Source organism: Pterocles gutturalis, unplaced genomic scaffold, assembly GCF_000699245.1.
Source record: "Pterocles gutturalis isolate BGI_N339 unplaced genomic scaffold, ASM69924v1 scaffold25176, whole genome shotgun sequence".
Classification (NCBI taxonomy): Eukaryota; Metazoa; Chordata; class Aves; order Pterocliformes; family Pteroclidae; genus Pterocles; species Pterocles gutturalis.
Window position 1 is genome coordinate 90,734 of NW_010101154.1, and position 17,954 is coordinate 108,687.

Consider the following 17,954-nt stretch of genomic DNA (forward strand, 5'->3'; position numbering starts at 1 on the left):
CAGGAAAAAGCTTATTTTTTTTTTTTGGCTAAAGAAAGCCTGGACAACATTCTTCTGGGTGTACAACAGCATTTTTAGGCATTGAGGGTTTTGTGACTGTTTTGGTTTGACAGAAAGAGCAATGATAATTTCAATGCTGAATATTTTACAGGCAGAGTGCTCTGATACTCACCTTCACCTACGCAAGGGCGTGTATAACACCAACACAAAGACTACCCTATTAAAGCCAATGCTATTCACATCCAATTACATACACACAGAGGATGTTATGGCAACAACCTGTACCTCCTCTTATTTTAAAGACGCTTGAAATCTGTATTGCAAAAAGAAATACTCTAAAGGGAAACTTTTACTAAGAATTAATGTTACAGAATATTTTTCTTCTCACCCTTCTCTGAAATGTACTACATCCCATATCACTGCAATTTATCTATCTACAGATTTTTTGAGAGTTTTATACTCCCATAATTCAGCATATGAACTTTTCAAAACACTAAAAAAAAGACATTTTTATATGAGGCACCACTTTCTACAACGCTGATGTGCAGCATTGAACTCATGAATGTTCTATTAATTACATAGAACCATGAATATTAGACCTAAATTTTTGACTCAGGCTAATGTGTTGTTTTGTTTATTTTTTTTTTTAAACTAGGTATCTATACTAAATAAAAAAGCAAGATGAGCCAAGATCAGTACTCCTCTTGCCATGTATATGCCCGAAGATACCAAAGTTGTCAGGCATCTCACACAGCAAGTATGATTGAGTCACTCAGTACCTATGTAGCATTAAGTATCCAAGATGTCAGACACTTAAGGAGCACAACATTTTCTTCAGGTGAATTTATTTTAAAACTATTTTTTTTCCCCCTCACTAAACAAGATTAAATTGACAGAAATAATTTGAATTCTTGATTCAGCCTGAGTCATGTTATGTTGTGCAATATTCCATTACATGGGATCTGGCATAATTTAACACTGCATGGTACAACAGAGTAAAATCAATTAAATGTATACTTCAGAGAAATGCTGTTACTTAAATTAGTTTGTAAAGGCAGGCCAACAGGGAACAGGCAATGCAGATTGGCAAGAAATTGTTTGTTTCCCAAATATTCCTTGCTTTCTATCTAAGAAGAAACTGTCAATCTGACAAAAAAAACACAAAACTTATTAGGCACCAAAAAGTTCTGTACCAGCACTGTGTGAGGAATGTGCTCTAAAGCATCTTCTGCTTATGAAGTCTAGATGTGTTTGTAGTATGCAACAAAATAAATGTACAATTAATAGAGCAGATTATTAATCAGTCTGAGATATGAAAATCCTGCTTCAATCTGTTACAACTTCTGGAAACTTTTCAGTTATGCTGGTTGTAAATGGTAGATACATAACCTAGCTAACAAGCTTGTAATCAGCAGCTGGTTACCAGACAGGAACAGGAGCCACTTCTCATCTTACTGTGCTAATTTTCTCAACATACTTTTTTTTCTTTTTACATCCCTGGAAGTGTTCCAAGTCAATCGAATCAATTCCACTCAGTGGCACGCAAAACACAATAAGAAAAGATGAGATCTCATCAGTTCTATGTTTTGACTGAACATCAAAATGTTGCATGCACAAGCTCGTCTAAAAATCTTTCAAAATTGCTAAGAACATTTGTATGTAAGTCTTACACGCCACAAGAGCAATGCACACAACAACTATATTTATAAACACAGCCCAACATGCCTCTTGCAGATGTGAAGCAGTAAAACAAAAGCAGCCCCCTGAGCACATTTTATATTAAACACTGATAATTTGAAAGAAATCTCATAAACAAAAAATGTATGGTCTCTGCAATTTTACCTGTACCAGGTGCCAGAATTATAAGAAGCTAATATTAATTCCAAAATCTTGTTCATCATGACAGAGAAATATTATTTCCAAGCTCCCAAGCCCCCCTGCTCCATTCTACTGAAGTTACTTATATCAACTTGCTGAGATGTCGTCAAGTCCTAAATTTTAGGTTTTTGGCTTTTCTGATGTTTATAACTTTGTTCATAAAAGCCTTTGCCACAGCCAATATTTTCTGTCTTCATTACGCTATCACCATGACCCCATGCTCACCACAACTACATCACCTATACTCCCTTTAGAATGCAAATAAGAGAGTCATCAATTTTTCTCATCTCATTATTTTTGACTAGCAATGCCTATTTCTCAGGGAATCACTCCTTCCTTTTTGAACTTCCCTGATGAAGTCAGCCTCTGCAATGTTGTCTGCTCCTCCCACAAGTGGTCCTGAAAGCTTACACAGGGAGTTACCGTGTCTCTTTTCAGAAGCCTTCTGAGAAATGCCCCCCAACATGTCAAGAACAAACATGTCAACATTCAATAGCTGGGGGGAGATATGACTGGGAAGGTTTATACTAGTTTGTCTAAATATCAAAGACCATAGAGAATAAAAGTAAACATATAGAACTATAGATATTTGGAATACTGAAACAATTTTAGGAACGAATTTGATAAAAGCTATCAGATCATGGAATCCAGTTCTCTGCTATGACACGAAAGCTTGTGGTAGAATAATAATAACCTGTGAAGCTCTTTTGAGCCCACAACTATTGCTGAAAGCCAGAACATCCTTCTGCAGCGCACTTCATGTCGCTTAACTGACTGGCTTGCAAGCTCCTTGCTTCAGACTGTTGTTTGACACCAGTGGAACCAATTCCTGGACTTCTTCTCTAGTTCTCCTTAGTTTAGGGAAATTCCCACATACACTTACATTTGCACAGACCAAATGCACTAGAAAAACGTTCCTAAAGGTAGGCAGGCTGCCAACAATAGAACTATATACAACTACTTTTCTCTGAATATCAATCATTTATCAAAAGATAGAATATGAGCTACATGTACTTAATACAATACTTGTCTAAATTGATTCAGATATTTTTCATAATAGAACAAAGAAGCAAAAAAGGTTTTTTTCCTAGCAGTTCAATTCACATTGCATTGGTCTTTTTAAAGTTAAAATTTTATTCAAAGTAACTAACATAATTATCCTATTTACAATTGAATTAAGAAACCAAAAAACAAAACAGGAATATTTACAACCAAGTTACAGACTAAAAATAGAAATTGATAATAGATAGTTTAATACTTCATTAAAAACAGTTTTTGTAAATATTTTTATGTCTCTTGGCCCTACATTGGTACTATCTGTCCACAACAACATATCTAAGAACAAACTGGCATCCTAAAGGTAAGTATGAATGCATTCTTATATTAATATCTGTTTGCCTTGCTTCCAAATGAAAAACATTTTTAACATTAGGAACTTGCAGGGAAAATAATTTAGCAGGTCAAAACAATCTTTCTAACTTTTCCATCACAAAATTCTCATTAGGAAATTAAGACTGACTGTAGGTAAGCAATTTAAAGTAGCATCTAAAAATTACAGCACCACCAATCCCCTTAAAGACTTGCATTGCCTGAAGTTTTAATCTGTTAGTCATAAACACAGGGAAATACTCAGAGATTGTGGCAAAAGTTATACTGTGCACTTCCCCATTAACAAGTCCAAACAAAATTTCTCATTCATTTGTTAATATACAAGAGACACTTGTAAGTTTTAACAGGAGACAAAAAACAAATTGCTGAGAGAGAGAAGTTTAACACAAAATAATTCACAAGAGGAAAACAAGTCATCCTGTTTCATTTGCTATCCATCAATCCTGCTTGAAATATGGATGAACTCCATGGATGATTTTTTTTTTGTCTAGAAATGTGAAACAAAAGATTTTTTTGATGTCCTTGATTTAACACCCAATGCTGCATTTCTTTCAGAAAGGCTTCCAAGTAGGTTTCTTGGCACATCCTGTTCTGTCTTCCAATTCCTTGTTTTAATTCCTAGTGAAGAAAGAAATATTATTACAAATAAGAGACATTCATTCAGTAAACACATGCAGAATTTTGCCTAACTGGATCTCATTTTCAGGACATGTCTAAGAATTTCTACACATATTTCTTGTCCTTATTGAAAGCCTGATTTTGATATGCAAAAATGTAATCCCTCTCAGTTCAGTAATCCAGTGTGCTAAATTGCCTCCACCGTCCAATGATTAGACCCTAAATTGACACATGAGATGTTACTGAAAAGACACAAGAGTCTATATAAAATGCAGAAATGTGAAAATTTTATTAACCCTTATTATTATGGAACAGTGTTGAAAAAACAAATGCTACGTCATTAGACAAAGTTTTGTCTACTTAATCCAAAAGCATCTCTTCCTGTTAAGGATTCGGTCATATTTCATTTTTCTCCTGTTACATATGCTTTTGAAAATAAAATCTATTTTATATTCAGTTAAACTTTGAAGAATCAAAAAAAATCTATTCTCTATTTCAGAATGTGGTGCTTCATTACATTGTTTCTTAATAGTACCAGAGTAGTAATTGATTTTTGGTAACTCCATAACCAGTCTTTAGTAGTAGAAACTGATACTGATGAAACTGTGTATGAACTTCGCCAAATAATTAACCATTGGTTACATAGTGCTTAGCCTCAGATTTACAATTTTCAGAAATTTTATTGTAATAGAACCTCAACATCTCTCATGAATGGAGAATAATACATATTCATATGTACTTGGTTCCCTCACATCAGTTCTTACATAAAAACACATATATGCATTAAAACTGGCATATTGCCTATGCCACTGGGAAAAGCTACACGATTGGACTATTGCATAAGAACAGAAGACTAAAACTTTAAACAATCTTTGATCTATTTTAAACTGGCCAAGAAGTTGCACTAAAAAAAGATCGTTAAGGGTATTTCCAAAGACAGAGAGGAAAAGGAGACAAGTGGTTAGAGATAAAAGGAAGATGGTAAGGATTTAGTGCACTAAAATCTGCTGCAGGTGCCAAGCAACTTAGTGCCATGCACTAGGAAAGGTAGAAGGTTTTGGTAAGCTGTGAACAAAACCCCTTTGTAAACATCTACTGAAAAAATTACTTGTAATTGATTTTGTTACTGCAAAGATTTATATACCTCAGAGAGAAGCCACATGATTATAGCCATGTAATTGTAACAGACTTTCACAGCATACCACCTCCTAGCATTGTAATCAGCAACCTGTTAGAAGCAAAGTAATTCCCAAATATTGCTTTAAAAAAATTTTTCCTCAGCTATAGAGTTGGCAAAAAATAGACCCAAAATTTAAGTAATAAATCCCTGAAAAAAAATGTGTATCTGTTAAAACAGATCAGTGCAGTGTTATAAAATAAATCAAGAAGTTAAAAACAGGTATGGAAATGATTAGAGTATTTTATTTCTTGAGAAACCACACTTGGCAAAGATAAAATTGGTAATAAAGTTCTCCAAATTTCTCAATAAGTACACAAACAATTTTTGCTGGAAGACCTTATCTCTTGGGAAAAGTTTTCCCAGCAAGCTTGTACTAATATTGAGTTTTGACTAAATACCATCTAGATAACTGGTTAGACATTCAGATTTTTTAATTTTTCTTTTTTTTAAATGAATGAATACACTATTCAAACCAATGGCTTCATGTACTCATCACAGTGACACATGCTGTTAAATCGACAAAACCTTAAGTACCAGGATTAATTTTGGACGTCCTGTACAAACACAGTTACCAATGCAGTGTCCTACATTCAGTTTTGACATGTACCTGCAATTTTGGGTACTCGCAAAGCTCTGTGGCTTAACAAGACTTCTCGTCGAATGCGTTTTGCAGAAACAGGGTCTTGCAGGCTGCCTAATCCAGTGTTTGATGTAGAACTGGAAAAATAACCAGAAAAGAGTTTGCTTTCAGTAAAGCGATTAAGATATATTACAGTAGTTCAGGCCTTGCAATGTAGAAATACATTAAATGATATCATCCAGTATTGGTAGTTCCTAAAAAAATGCAAAGAATAAAATAATTTATGATGTGTGTATGTATATATATATATATATTATTCCCCTCCTTCCTTTTAAAACTTACAAGAATGTTTCAACTGTGAAAATAAGAACTGATGTTGCTACTTATGTTAAAATGCAGACCAATATGCTGCAGTTGTTTTTGGAAACCATAGGAGTCAGTTTGATGGTCATCACACACAAATTTTGCTAAGAACGAATATAATGCATATACGAAATCCTTGAAATGACCAAGCTGTGTTTATTGAACAAATCACCTTTTTTATTGCTACAATAATTTTTCTACAGCCTCCACAGTTGGAGGGGGCGGCTTCATAGCAGACAATAGTTTTTAGCTAAGCTGCAAGAAAGCTGTTATAGCTTCAAATTCATTAAGACAAAACCTCTATCTTTTATAGCTTTTTATGTGATGGACTCAAGATCTACAGCAAAAATTATGAATGTATCTGATCTCACGCTTTTACACTTGCCTGTCTAACCTCCCTAGTGCCACTCTGTAAGACAGGCTCATAAACAAGCTAATTCTATTTATGTCCCAAGTTTCTACACTTTTCCTATTCCTCTGATGATATTGTATTATTCCTACTTTATAGTCCCTTAACTTGCCGTAATTTTTTTAATAACAATCTGCCTAAGTTAAAATATATAGCAAGTAGTAAAGACTAAAACCTGCCTTGATCTATTCATGTGTGCTTCTTAGAAAAGAACTTATGCCAATAAGAATGTAATGCTATTTAGTAAAAGCAGCCTCTGTATTATGACTTCTCTCTTACCCCTTATCTTAGAAATACGACTGTTTCAAATTATATTTTTAATGCAGATAAGATATCTGAAATTTATATTTTTATTTTAATGTTAGTAGGAGATGAATGACCCTAGAGAACTACTTCAAACAGGGAAAGCATGAGAGACACAAGGTGGAAAAAGTAAAGAAGAGAAAGGAGGCACTGTCTGAAAAGTCAGAGTATATTCTTTTCCTCCTTCACAAATAATAAGCTTTCACTCCCTCTCTTCATCACCAACTTCTAGATAAACCATAAAGAATTTTGCTTAGAAACAATTTACAGTCTGAGGAAGAAATGATCCCCCAAAAATGAATAAAGTTGTGGTATTTTCCTGTAGTGTTATTTTAACTTGGAAATTGGGAAATACATTTTTGAGACACAAAAGGGGAAGAGATAGGCATATATACGTTTGGAAATCATTATACAGTTATTGCAAAAAAAAAAAAAGTACTCTTAAAGTATATCTTCGAACATTTACCTTAAGATGAGGTAAATCAGGCTCCAAACGTTCCCATACCCCTCCCTAAAGCGAATCTAGAAAACTAGCTCAGTTTCAGAGAGCAGGTGATTTAATTTGCTAAACTTATAATAAACTGTTTGAAAAATTGAAAATACAAGATGTACATCTTCTTATCCAAGAGCAAAACAGTTCAGAACAATAATAACAATTAGAACAGGAACATTAAAATAGGTAAACAGAAAAATCTTCCTGGAAGATCAGATATCTCAAAGATGCTAATAAACCAAAAAAGTGCTTGAAGTTTCTTCCTATCTATAGAACTTGTTCCAAGTCTTGAAACATTCTTTAGAAGACCTAGGTGGCAGCTCTACTCACTGTGTAGCAGCAGGTGACTCATAATACGGTTCAAAAAAAAGGTTTTCTCAAATTTAGTTTTTTGGAAAAACTAAAAAAAAAAAAAGAAAAAAAGAAAAAAAGAGAGCTGATTCATCAGTACTGACCTGATAACTAGTCCTTAAATATACTAAAAAAAAATAAACAAAGAAGTACAATTCCACTTACTGTCTATTCAGTTTCAGCTTTTCTGCTGCTCCTACTAACAACCCTTTTTCAGGACCATAAGACAGAAATGACAAAATGGGAGTTCTTCCCAGTGCAGACCACAAGAATGAAGTCATAATAACTAAGACTGGAAATGAATTATCAAAAAAACAAAGGCACTGGCCACATAAGTATTGTTAAGCATTTTCTCCACTTTCTGTTTTGGTAGTTTCTAATATTTTCCAGCAAAGGCATAACATTTGCAAACAAAGTAGTTTTTTAATTGATGATTATTTCAGAATTATGAGTCATCTTTTTATTTTGAGTAAACAGTAAATATGGAAGATACAATATTAGTTTGTACTTGTTCTATTAAAACAACAGAAGTTCCTCAAAATGGGAGTAAAAAAAAATAAAATATTCTACTCAAGTTCCCAGGAAAAAAACTCCAAAAGCTGTCAAACATTTGATTCAGAACATCTCATATGTAGGTCCAGATGAGTTGTATAAGAAGTTCTCAGAGTTGAAATATAATACCGGAAATGAAGTGAGGATATAATGAATGAATATAAATTAATTTGTATAGAATCAGAAGTGTTAGTTTAATCTTACCTTAACACCTTTCTTTTTCTCTCAGCAGCAGAAGTCATCGCCATATATGAGGGCTTCTCAAGTACTGAAGTAGGATTTTTGTTTCTTAAGGAGGAGAGATCAAGTCTGAAAAAAAAGATTTATATTTTTGTAAAATCTGTTCGCAGTAGAAGTCAAATGAAATTGTTCCTAACTGTAAATAAATATACGTTAAGTTGAAAAACAATACTGTAAATTCATTTTGTTAATATTACTTCAGGCAGCTTCACAGGACTTCACACATATACAGCAGCTTTAACAAAGGCATCTTTCAATGTCAGAGAAGTTAAAGTATCCATTTTACAGACAGGAAAAATAAGGCTTAGAGAAAGTAACTTGCCTGAGACATGACAAACAATTTCAGAAGTGCTGTATTTTCTTTTCAGTACATATCTTGTAAAACAGGATAAACTTTCAACTTCATCTGGTATCACTAACATACCATTGACTTCAATTAATGGCAGAATTGAATCTGATGCTGATTAAAATTGAGGCTTTGATTTTCAAAACATTTGTTTTACAAGTAAAATTGACATCAATGAAAAACCCAGCTCTGAAGATAAACAGGGTTAAAGTGTTTGGGTAATATTCCTTGCCCATTAAAATGGAAAATACCTTTGCGGAAGACTATTGCTGCATGGCTGTGAAACCTTCACAGGTGAATTGCTAGGTATTTCAGTTGTGTCACCTGTCCCTTCATAGAGAATTACTGTTGAGTCCATATGAGCTTCATTACATGTGATGTTATCCCGGAGTGCAGAGTCCATAATACTCAGCTTTTTCACTGGCATGTCTATATCAAATGCATTGGCTTCCTGAAGGCCTGCAGGCTGTGAAGTTATCTTTACTACAGTCTCTGTACAGCAGCTTTGTACTGGCTTTCGGCAAAATTCTGGTGTATACACAATAGGGCGGACATCTTTTGTAAGAGAATCCTCCAGATGATCGAGACTGGACTGTGTGGATGCAACAGGACTTTGAGCTGTGACTGGAGAGTTCATTAGCTTCCGTCTAGTTTTCTTCTGTGGCAGTACTTCACATTCTACTATTTGTGGTTTATTTTTATTCATTTCTTGTGATGGGGTACCAAAAGTCATACCTGTGCAACATAGGTAACAATAGTTAGCACATTTACCTGTATTTACTACTTAAATACTGCTTTTTCCCTCCTCTTCTGAAATATGTTTATTAGCAGAAATTATTACAAATACTATTTATTTCATTTACATATTAATTTTATTACATAACTGAAATTATTTCTATTGCAGCATTGTCCAGATGGTAGCATTTATTCTGTGCCACTCAAAGTATTATAAATATTCATAGGCTGGTATAGTTAATCCCAGAGAGTAATCACAAGAAAGATATGACACATGACAACAAGGAATGGAAGAGTAAGATTATTGAAAATGATCTCATTATCACAACACAACTCTTAATTTAATTTAAGATGGTACTGTCACAGCAATCTACAGCTGCCTCCTGATCATGGCCATTTCCTCCCTAGGAAGTACCATGCAGCAGAATGAGAGAGACTGTTGTAAAAGGAAAGACATAGAATCACTTAGAGGGACAAAATTCTTTGACATTGCAAATTAGAAAGCAGTGTTTTGGAGAAAGGGAAAGAAAGAAGTTACTTCGATCCTGTCATCTCAATATATAGACTCTAGGGAAAAAACCTGTATGCTAAAAAAACCTTAAAAATAATAAAGCAAGCAACACAAGCAATTGGCCATTCCCATTCATCCTCATTCATAGTATTTTTCTTGAAGTGTCATAATATTTTTATTTTCAAGCAGGTGGTAATGAAGGCAATCTTCAAAGAAAGAGAGAAAAGGCCTTTCTTTTATTCAAGTTTTCAGTGAAGGATAATAATTTTAAGACACAGAGCACTGTTCAAACGGCTAGGCTAGTAGAGACTTAAGCAGTCTCTAATGAACAAATAAAGGATTAAAAAAAAAAAACAAGCCAAAAAACCCTAAATCAAGAGTAGGAGAGGGCTGTCAAAACCCCAAGTGTTTCTATATTTTAGTTTCAGCGCAAAATTAAGAAATGAAGTAAAGACTACTATCCTTAAAACATCTATGGATTAGCCCCAGTTCAGCTGGTAGCCACAGCATAATTCCTCTTTCTGCATTTCCTGCTCCATTCCTATGAGCTGTAAAACTGAAAACCTGTAAAAAGGGCTCCTGCTTTTTAAATTGCTGTAAGTTATTCAGCAATTAACTATGGTGTTCATATAACTATGCTGATAAATATTTATTTCTTCTAACAGGCCATTCTATTTTTGCCTCAGAGTAAGATTTGAGCTCAGTCTGAATGCTTCTTTCTTGTGTGTTAACACTTACAGCATTTTAACTTAAATAAAAATTATTTGAAGAGGAGGAAAATTTATTAAAAACATATATTGCATTATTCCACACCCCTCCCCAAGTTTGATTTCTGACAAAAAGCCAAGCTTAAATGATGGTAGTCTTTTCTCTGACTGTTTACCACTTCTCAGCCCCCGTTTAAGTTTGACCTCGTTCCCCAGTTGAACCCAATTTGCCACAGGTGAGCAGCTTTCAGAATGCCAATTCCCAAGTACCCTCACAAATCGGGTGTCCTAGGGAAAAAGGCCCAAATAAGAGCCTCATTGAAGGAAAGTCTTCAAAGGATTAACTCGGCACCAGTTTTTTGTACACACTTTGGAACTAGACATACCATATGACAGATTCCTCATGCCCAGCTACATGACAGGGTGCCCAATTAGAAGATACAAATTAGAGCTATAAGGAGATAGTCTTTAAATCCTTTCCTATCATGAGACCTAGGCTTGTTCTGAATGGAGGATGGAATGGGTAGCAAAGTGTGTACAAGCGGCAAGTAAATTAGATGGTAATATATAGGCCACAAATCTATTCTATGTTGCCAGAACTTAATTCAATAATGAAACCATTGAAAAAACAAAGCAAACATTTATTCCTCACTCAACAGTTTTCAGAAAAACAATATTTAAACTACTATGGCTCAACAAACATGCAACATCTTCTCCAACAACGCATAAACAATAAAAGCAGGTTAATTTAAGCTAAACTGGTTGTGGGAAGAGATGCCTGGACGATTACATGAACAATTACAATTCTATTACGCTGTTTTCAGCGTTGAAGAAACACAAATACAGAAAAGTCAGGCCTGAGAACACTGCATGATGTGAAATAACTGAATCGTGAACGTGTATGTGTGTGCCCATGTATATATAGTTCACTTCGCTATGTAGTTATATAATGGATTTTTTTTGGTTAAAATGCAAAATACATTATTTTCTCATACCTAATCCTAGTCCATTTCATGGTCAGCATTCACCAGGTGAAATGCAGCAAGTTGTTGAGACACAGCAGCTTGATTGTAATCTGAACATGAACTAATTTAGAATATTCTCCATGAGCAGTGAAATGGAAAGGGTAGTAAAACAGTGCCTGCGTTTTCCTCAAATAATTTTTACCTCCACCAGAAATAATATAAGCCTATTTCAAAAAAGATGTTTTTCTCTAAGACTTGGTAGGATTTTGTTGGTAACAAGCAAGAAACTTATTTATGAACCTTTTTCAGTATGTACTCTGTGACACTATCAAAAATGCCATGACTCATTAATGTGCTTGCTCTTCAATTTTGGTTTCACGAGTACAATATTATTCTTCTGTGTAAAAGACTAACGTGTTTATTTCAAAAAACCCCCAAAAAATTCCTTGTAATCACAACTGAAAATTGAGGCCAAAAGTTTATTTTAAACATTTTTTTTGACAGCTTATATTCTTAAATACAAGAATAAGATTTACCTTAAGGATTCCAACCTAGTTTTTGAAATACCTATCCCTTAAACATTTCAGGACACATTTTAAAATATTAATTTATTAGGTTTCCTGCTGCTTATATGCATCTGAAAGTGTGTGTTTCGGGAAAAATAATGGTTAGAATTCTATTTGCCTGTTCTTAAATTAGGACAGGGAGGTTCCAGTTTCAGAAAGTTTGCTTACTGTAATACACTGAGGTTTTGCTAATGTCCTAAAGTTACTAGGAAGTCTGATGGAGAAACATTTTGGTGAGAGTGCCAAGTTTTAGAAGCTTCTCCAGGACTAAATACTGGAAGCATTTTTAAATTAACCGTAAATGCAAGCATTTAAACCATGAACTAGATAGGTAAAGAACACAGAAGTATTGCCAACATTAATAATTTGTTGAATTTCAGCATAATGAACAGTATTTCATAATGTAATAAAAGTACATTAATAAAAAGACAGTTGCAGCAATTCTATATAGGGTAAATATAAGCCGTTAGTAAAAACCCAGACCTATTTTTAAAATCTATTTATTTCTGGGATGAAACTCATTGTAAAACCAAGTTAAAACAAAACTAGCTTTTCCTGCCAGTTAAGTATTGGAAAGCATATAAAATATTCAAGAAGTGTCCCTTCTCAGAGCTTTTTGTGAAACCATTAAGTTGCTCCTAAGACAGTAGGCAAGAAAGTAAACAAAAACATCACCAGCAACATCATATTTAACTTGGTTTCACCAAATAACATAAACCAAATACGATGTGACAAAAAAAACCAACCCCAACACCCCAATTTCGTGTTAGCTTGCTGTTATACAGTATACAGTTCCAAACAGTTATGGTTTAAAGTAAACATAAATACAGCAAGAAAAACTTTTAAACCCACAAAACAAAGGAATGCCAGTGTTTTTATTTCTGTTTTAATAAGGAAACAAGATATTGAAGCCAGCTGCTAATTTTTTGCAGGTGCTTTTATAGCTGCCATTGAAGTTTAAATAAAATGGACTCAGACAATAGCTGCTACAAAACCACTACTGCTATAGATTTCAGATGACTTCAAGTGGTCATGATATCAAAAGTGTTCCTCCTTTTTTTTTTTTTTCTGAGAACCTGTTTTCAAATACCTCAAAGGCTACTCAGTATGATTAAAGACATTGAGATTCAGAGGCATACTTTAAGATTTACATATATAAAAACTCTTATTGAAAGAGAAAATTTAGTATCACAAGCTAACACAAATATGCCTCAAACTGAAACACCATGCCTTGTCTTTCCTAAATACTAAATTCATACAATTTTAGCATAATTTTGTCTAAACAAGCACTGAATATTTTAGCAAACAATTTTGGAAAACGTGATCAACTGTCACTACGTAGGTTACATTCCAATGAGACAGCTAAAACTAGAGAGAACTAGTTCTCCTAAATCCTATTCAAGAAAAGAAAAAGAAAAAGCTCCAGAAAAAGGACTTAAATGTTGCAAGTGGCAAATAGAAACTTCCAGTATTAAGCCTAAACCAACACAGAAGAGACATTCATTTCATAGCAGGTCATGCCTTCTAAAACCAAAGTGTTTGTACAACAACTTTAGGCAATGCTTTCTCCCAGGATACTCAATCTTATCATGCTGTCGTTGAGTGCTTGTAGGTAACATGTTTTAGCACATGCCTTATTTCCAAAATATTCCAATGAATAAAACCAGAAAATTGAGACAACGGTACATCCCTAGTTAAGAATAACAGAGGCAATATATAATTAATAAAATATCACAGATGAGGTTAACAAGGAATTATTTCATTTCCTGCAGCAATGAACAGTAGAGACCCCATTTACATCACATTCTAATTTTAACACTAGGAGAAATACTTGCCTCCCACAGAACAATGATTCTGGTGAACTCATTGTAGCATGCTGTGGCAAAGCCCCTAAGTATAGATGGCTTACAAAACACTGATTTGACAAACTTAGAAGATATCTACTGGCAGTTACTACATGTGATTGGTTCAATGGAATTTCCCACTGCCCTGGAACTAGAAACTGCAAGTCAGCCAACTCTCGATTTATCCTGTTATTGCTGTCTTAGGAGTGTGTTATGGCAACTACTAAATACACAGTACTAAGACAACATAGTGGTGGACCAAGTGTGGCTATTCATATTTTCTTAAAGAACAAACTAAAAAGCTCCTGAATGAATGTCTAACACTAATCATTAAGTGTTGTCATTACTTTGCTACTGAAAGACAAACATGTTCGAACTCCAAAGAAAAATCTCCAAACCTGTTCCACAATGAGGCAGGGAAATTATGTTTATGGTTTGTATTTGCTTCACATTTTACAGCCACTTCAATCTTTTGCATCGGAATGATCAGCATGATTCAGTGATATTAAGTTTGGTTTTTATTTCATATACAAAAATGAATCACTATATACCTTACAGAAATATCCCCAGTTAATCTGATGGAGCAGACTAAAAGAAAAATTTAGAAGTTGCATTTCCTCAGCCAGTGCTTTCAGCTACATTGTTTCTCTTTAAAAATAAGCATTATTCTAAATATATATGTTATAGATCACATATTTGCTGATTTTTAATTTCAGGCTGATGGTTATAAAAGATAATTGTCAGAATTATTTTAGATATTATTTTTCTTAAAAGAGTCAGTTGGAAATTAAAAATAAAAGTTATCCTCCACTGACCAATCACCTCCCATCAAACTGTATGAGGTGGTTTTGGTTATAAGTTTGTTGTTTTGTCTGCTGTAAAAGACTACTCAGAAGTGATTTATCAGGACAGAAACATAGTAATATTAGATATTTACAGCCCTGTGGAGCTAATATGAAAAGCAGAATGTAGCATTTGTGAAACATGAGTCACAGCATGAGAGCGCAGAGCTCTTGACAAGACAACTCTGATGAATCGGGTTAGTTCTAATTGACATTTGGGACAAAATAATGGCCAAGACTTCTCTTCTTCTGGAACTCTTGTTAATACATGCATAGGGGGAGTATTTCTGGAAACTGTGCTAAATTAAGTCTACCAGGTTGTTCTGTTAAAGTGAAATCAAATATTAATGTATTCATTTCAATAAACATTTCTGGGCTAGCAATGAATGATCCAATTACAATTCTAATCATTCATTTTGATTCTTCTAACAACTGACTCATGGAATTCCAAATTGCAAATGAGGTCCAGTGAATGCATTTCAATTATTTAATATTCATGTGACCCAAAGGTGTCACTGTGATGGCCAGTTTCACAACAGTTCTGCAAACAACACATACAAACTGAAAAAGGCTAAAATTCAGGCTGCATTCTTGAGGGTCCCCGTGGTCAAGTGTACTGTTTTACACAGCATGAGTTAAAAAAAAAGTCATACAGGACAGTGTGAAAAAGCTGCTCAATACAAAACAAAAATTTCCTATATACAAACCATATGCTTTTCCTACTTTTAATCAAGTCCTTCACTACATACAACTGCACCCCAATTTTTCCTGACATGCAAAATAATAATAAATTGACTTTACTTTCAGATATTTGTGACAAGGGCAGGTAATGGATGCCTTTTCTTTTTTTTCCTGTAAATCAATTCCATTCTATCAATGGTAATGTACAGTAAAGCTTCCGGAAATGGGATGCCTGAAACAATGCCAAGAACTTTCCCATTCACAGAAATACTTGCAAATACCAGTCATAGCTCTCCACCCATCAGTCCATACTCTGTGAATACTATATGGCTCTTCATTATCCACCACACAAGAATGGGGGCCTAAATACGTTTTCAAATGATCTTGTGTTTCTTTTCATAGCTTGCACTTTACTTGAGACAAATAGTTGTTTATTATGCTGCACATTTATGGCTTTATGAAGCATACACAAGCTTAATCTAATTTATAAAAAATTGTAAACAAAATGATAGCATGAAGCCAGCATTTCCTCTACAAAACAACAATTCTAATTTATAATTGAGGTCAGAATAAATAGCTAGTATGGGTAGATGCTTAAAAATAGGAGTATACATTGATGAAACAATTGTTTAAAAGATATCTTCCCCATTAATATAGAGTAGAAAGTGTGGTTAAGACATGTTACAGAAACCTCATGTTAAGGCTTCATAATGAAAGTGAGCAAGAGTAGAGGTTTTGATAATAATGCGTTTTCAGTCATATTTTAAGAAACAAAAATTAAATTACCAAGGAAAAACAGTATGTTAAAAAAAATAATATGAATACCCTCAGTGGGATAAACTAATGTGGTATAAATATTTTAAAATTATTTTTACTTGAACAGCTTGAAATTAGAAGATAATTCAAATGTTTCATTTTAGACTAAATTTGAGATTATTTAGTTTTGGTTTAAAAATCCTGAAGTGGTGGAGAAAGAAAAACCACATCAAATAAGAGCAATCAGAAATTGAAGATTCAGATACTCTGTTAAATTCTTTACAAAATACTCCTTGTATCGTTACATACGTAGAGTGTGTTAGCATGCACTGCAAAACAATTGTTTGTTAGATCGGATTACTTGTCATGCATAGCTGTGTTAGTACGCCACTGTCTAAATAAACCAGAAGAGCAAGGAACATCAGCTTCGGACAAATTGTCAATTTTCTGAGAGCTCTTTCTGGTACCTATGGCAGTGCTACTGTAGCAACAGAGGACTAAGCAATATTACTTGGTTGGATGAGGTTGCTTATCAACACAGTAAGCTAGTAATGTCTTGCTCTGAGAACGAGAGATGTACATTTTACAGAAGATGTTTAAAGGTTTCAAAGGTTAAAGGAAAAACAAGATAGAAAGAGGCCTATTCCTGCAGTAAAGCACTACATGTGCTTCGGCAAAGCTTATGAGCTTTAATTAACTTCCTCTAAAAATCAGAGGAATATTTCACAATAATTGATTGTCTTGATAACTTAACCATAGCAAGAAAACGTAGAATGAATGGCCAAAGAGACTCTTGATCTTTTCTTCTCCCACTATGGCCTTATGTTATTTAATATATAGGAGACCCTTTCCAAGGAAGAAATCTTCAATTAGAAACAAAGAGTAGAATTCATCTGAAATTCTTCAGTATTCTGAAACTCCTGACAGAAAGAAGGATCTTATGACAAGGTAATATCAAAACCACTTGATGCAATAAACTAAGTACTTTTGGAATATATTGTTCAAAACTTATTTCTGGAAGAGAATTTCAATAAAACCTCAAATAAAAATCCCTACCCTTCACCTTTGCTGTCAATCTCTTTACTCTTTTTAGATGTTTTCTTCCACATCAGTTACTACTTTGAATTCCTTCTTCAGGATCAGATAGTTGAGTGTACCTAATTCCAAAGCAAACCATGAGAAGTTTAAGGCCCTGCTTTCACAGCTTTTCCTATTCTACAGTAATGCTTCAGCATGTCTAAAGATGAATTTATATTTTCCTCATAAATCTTACTGTTTCTACATAAGTAGCATCTCATTTTTGCAGAGGAATTTTATCTCAAAAATATTATTATAATAATATAATAATCTTATATACATATTACATGTTAACATAAGTTCAAAAGTAATACAACACACTTTTACCAGCAGACCTAGTACACTCTTCTTCTTAGATGCTCTAGACTTACATGATATAAAAAAGAAATTACATTGCCACCAGTCAACTTTTCTACCCTCTTCAGCAAATTATTTAGAAAAGAAACTTCTGAGACACAAACACAAGGTGACACATTTATATTAAACGGAAGATTTAAAAAAGTTACTGCTCTCAACTCATAAGATGAAAAGTAAGAACCAAGTCACAAGAAATGAACTGCATTGCTCT

At 33.9% G+C, this 17,954-nt stretch overlaps 1 protein-coding gene across 1 annotated transcript in view; it reads right to left on the minus strand.

Annotated features, from left to right (window-relative positions):
• Positions 1 to 17,954, minus strand: part of LOC104468403 (kinesin-like protein KIF18A) — a gene marked incomplete at its 5' end in the record, with an annotated part of 110,775 nt that overhangs the window by 72,220 nt on the left and 20,601 nt on the right. Inside the window, 4 exons of the mRNA XM_010082520.1 lie at positions 3,770 to 3,885; positions 5,673 to 5,782; positions 8,321 to 8,425; positions 8,954 to 9,437. Of these exons, the coding sequence (XP_010080822.1) occupies positions 3,770 to 3,885; positions 5,673 to 5,782; positions 8,321 to 8,425; positions 8,954 to 9,437 (815 nt within the window). The remainder of the gene's footprint in view (positions 1 to 3,769; positions 3,886 to 5,672; positions 5,783 to 8,320; positions 8,426 to 8,953; positions 9,438 to 17,954) is intronic.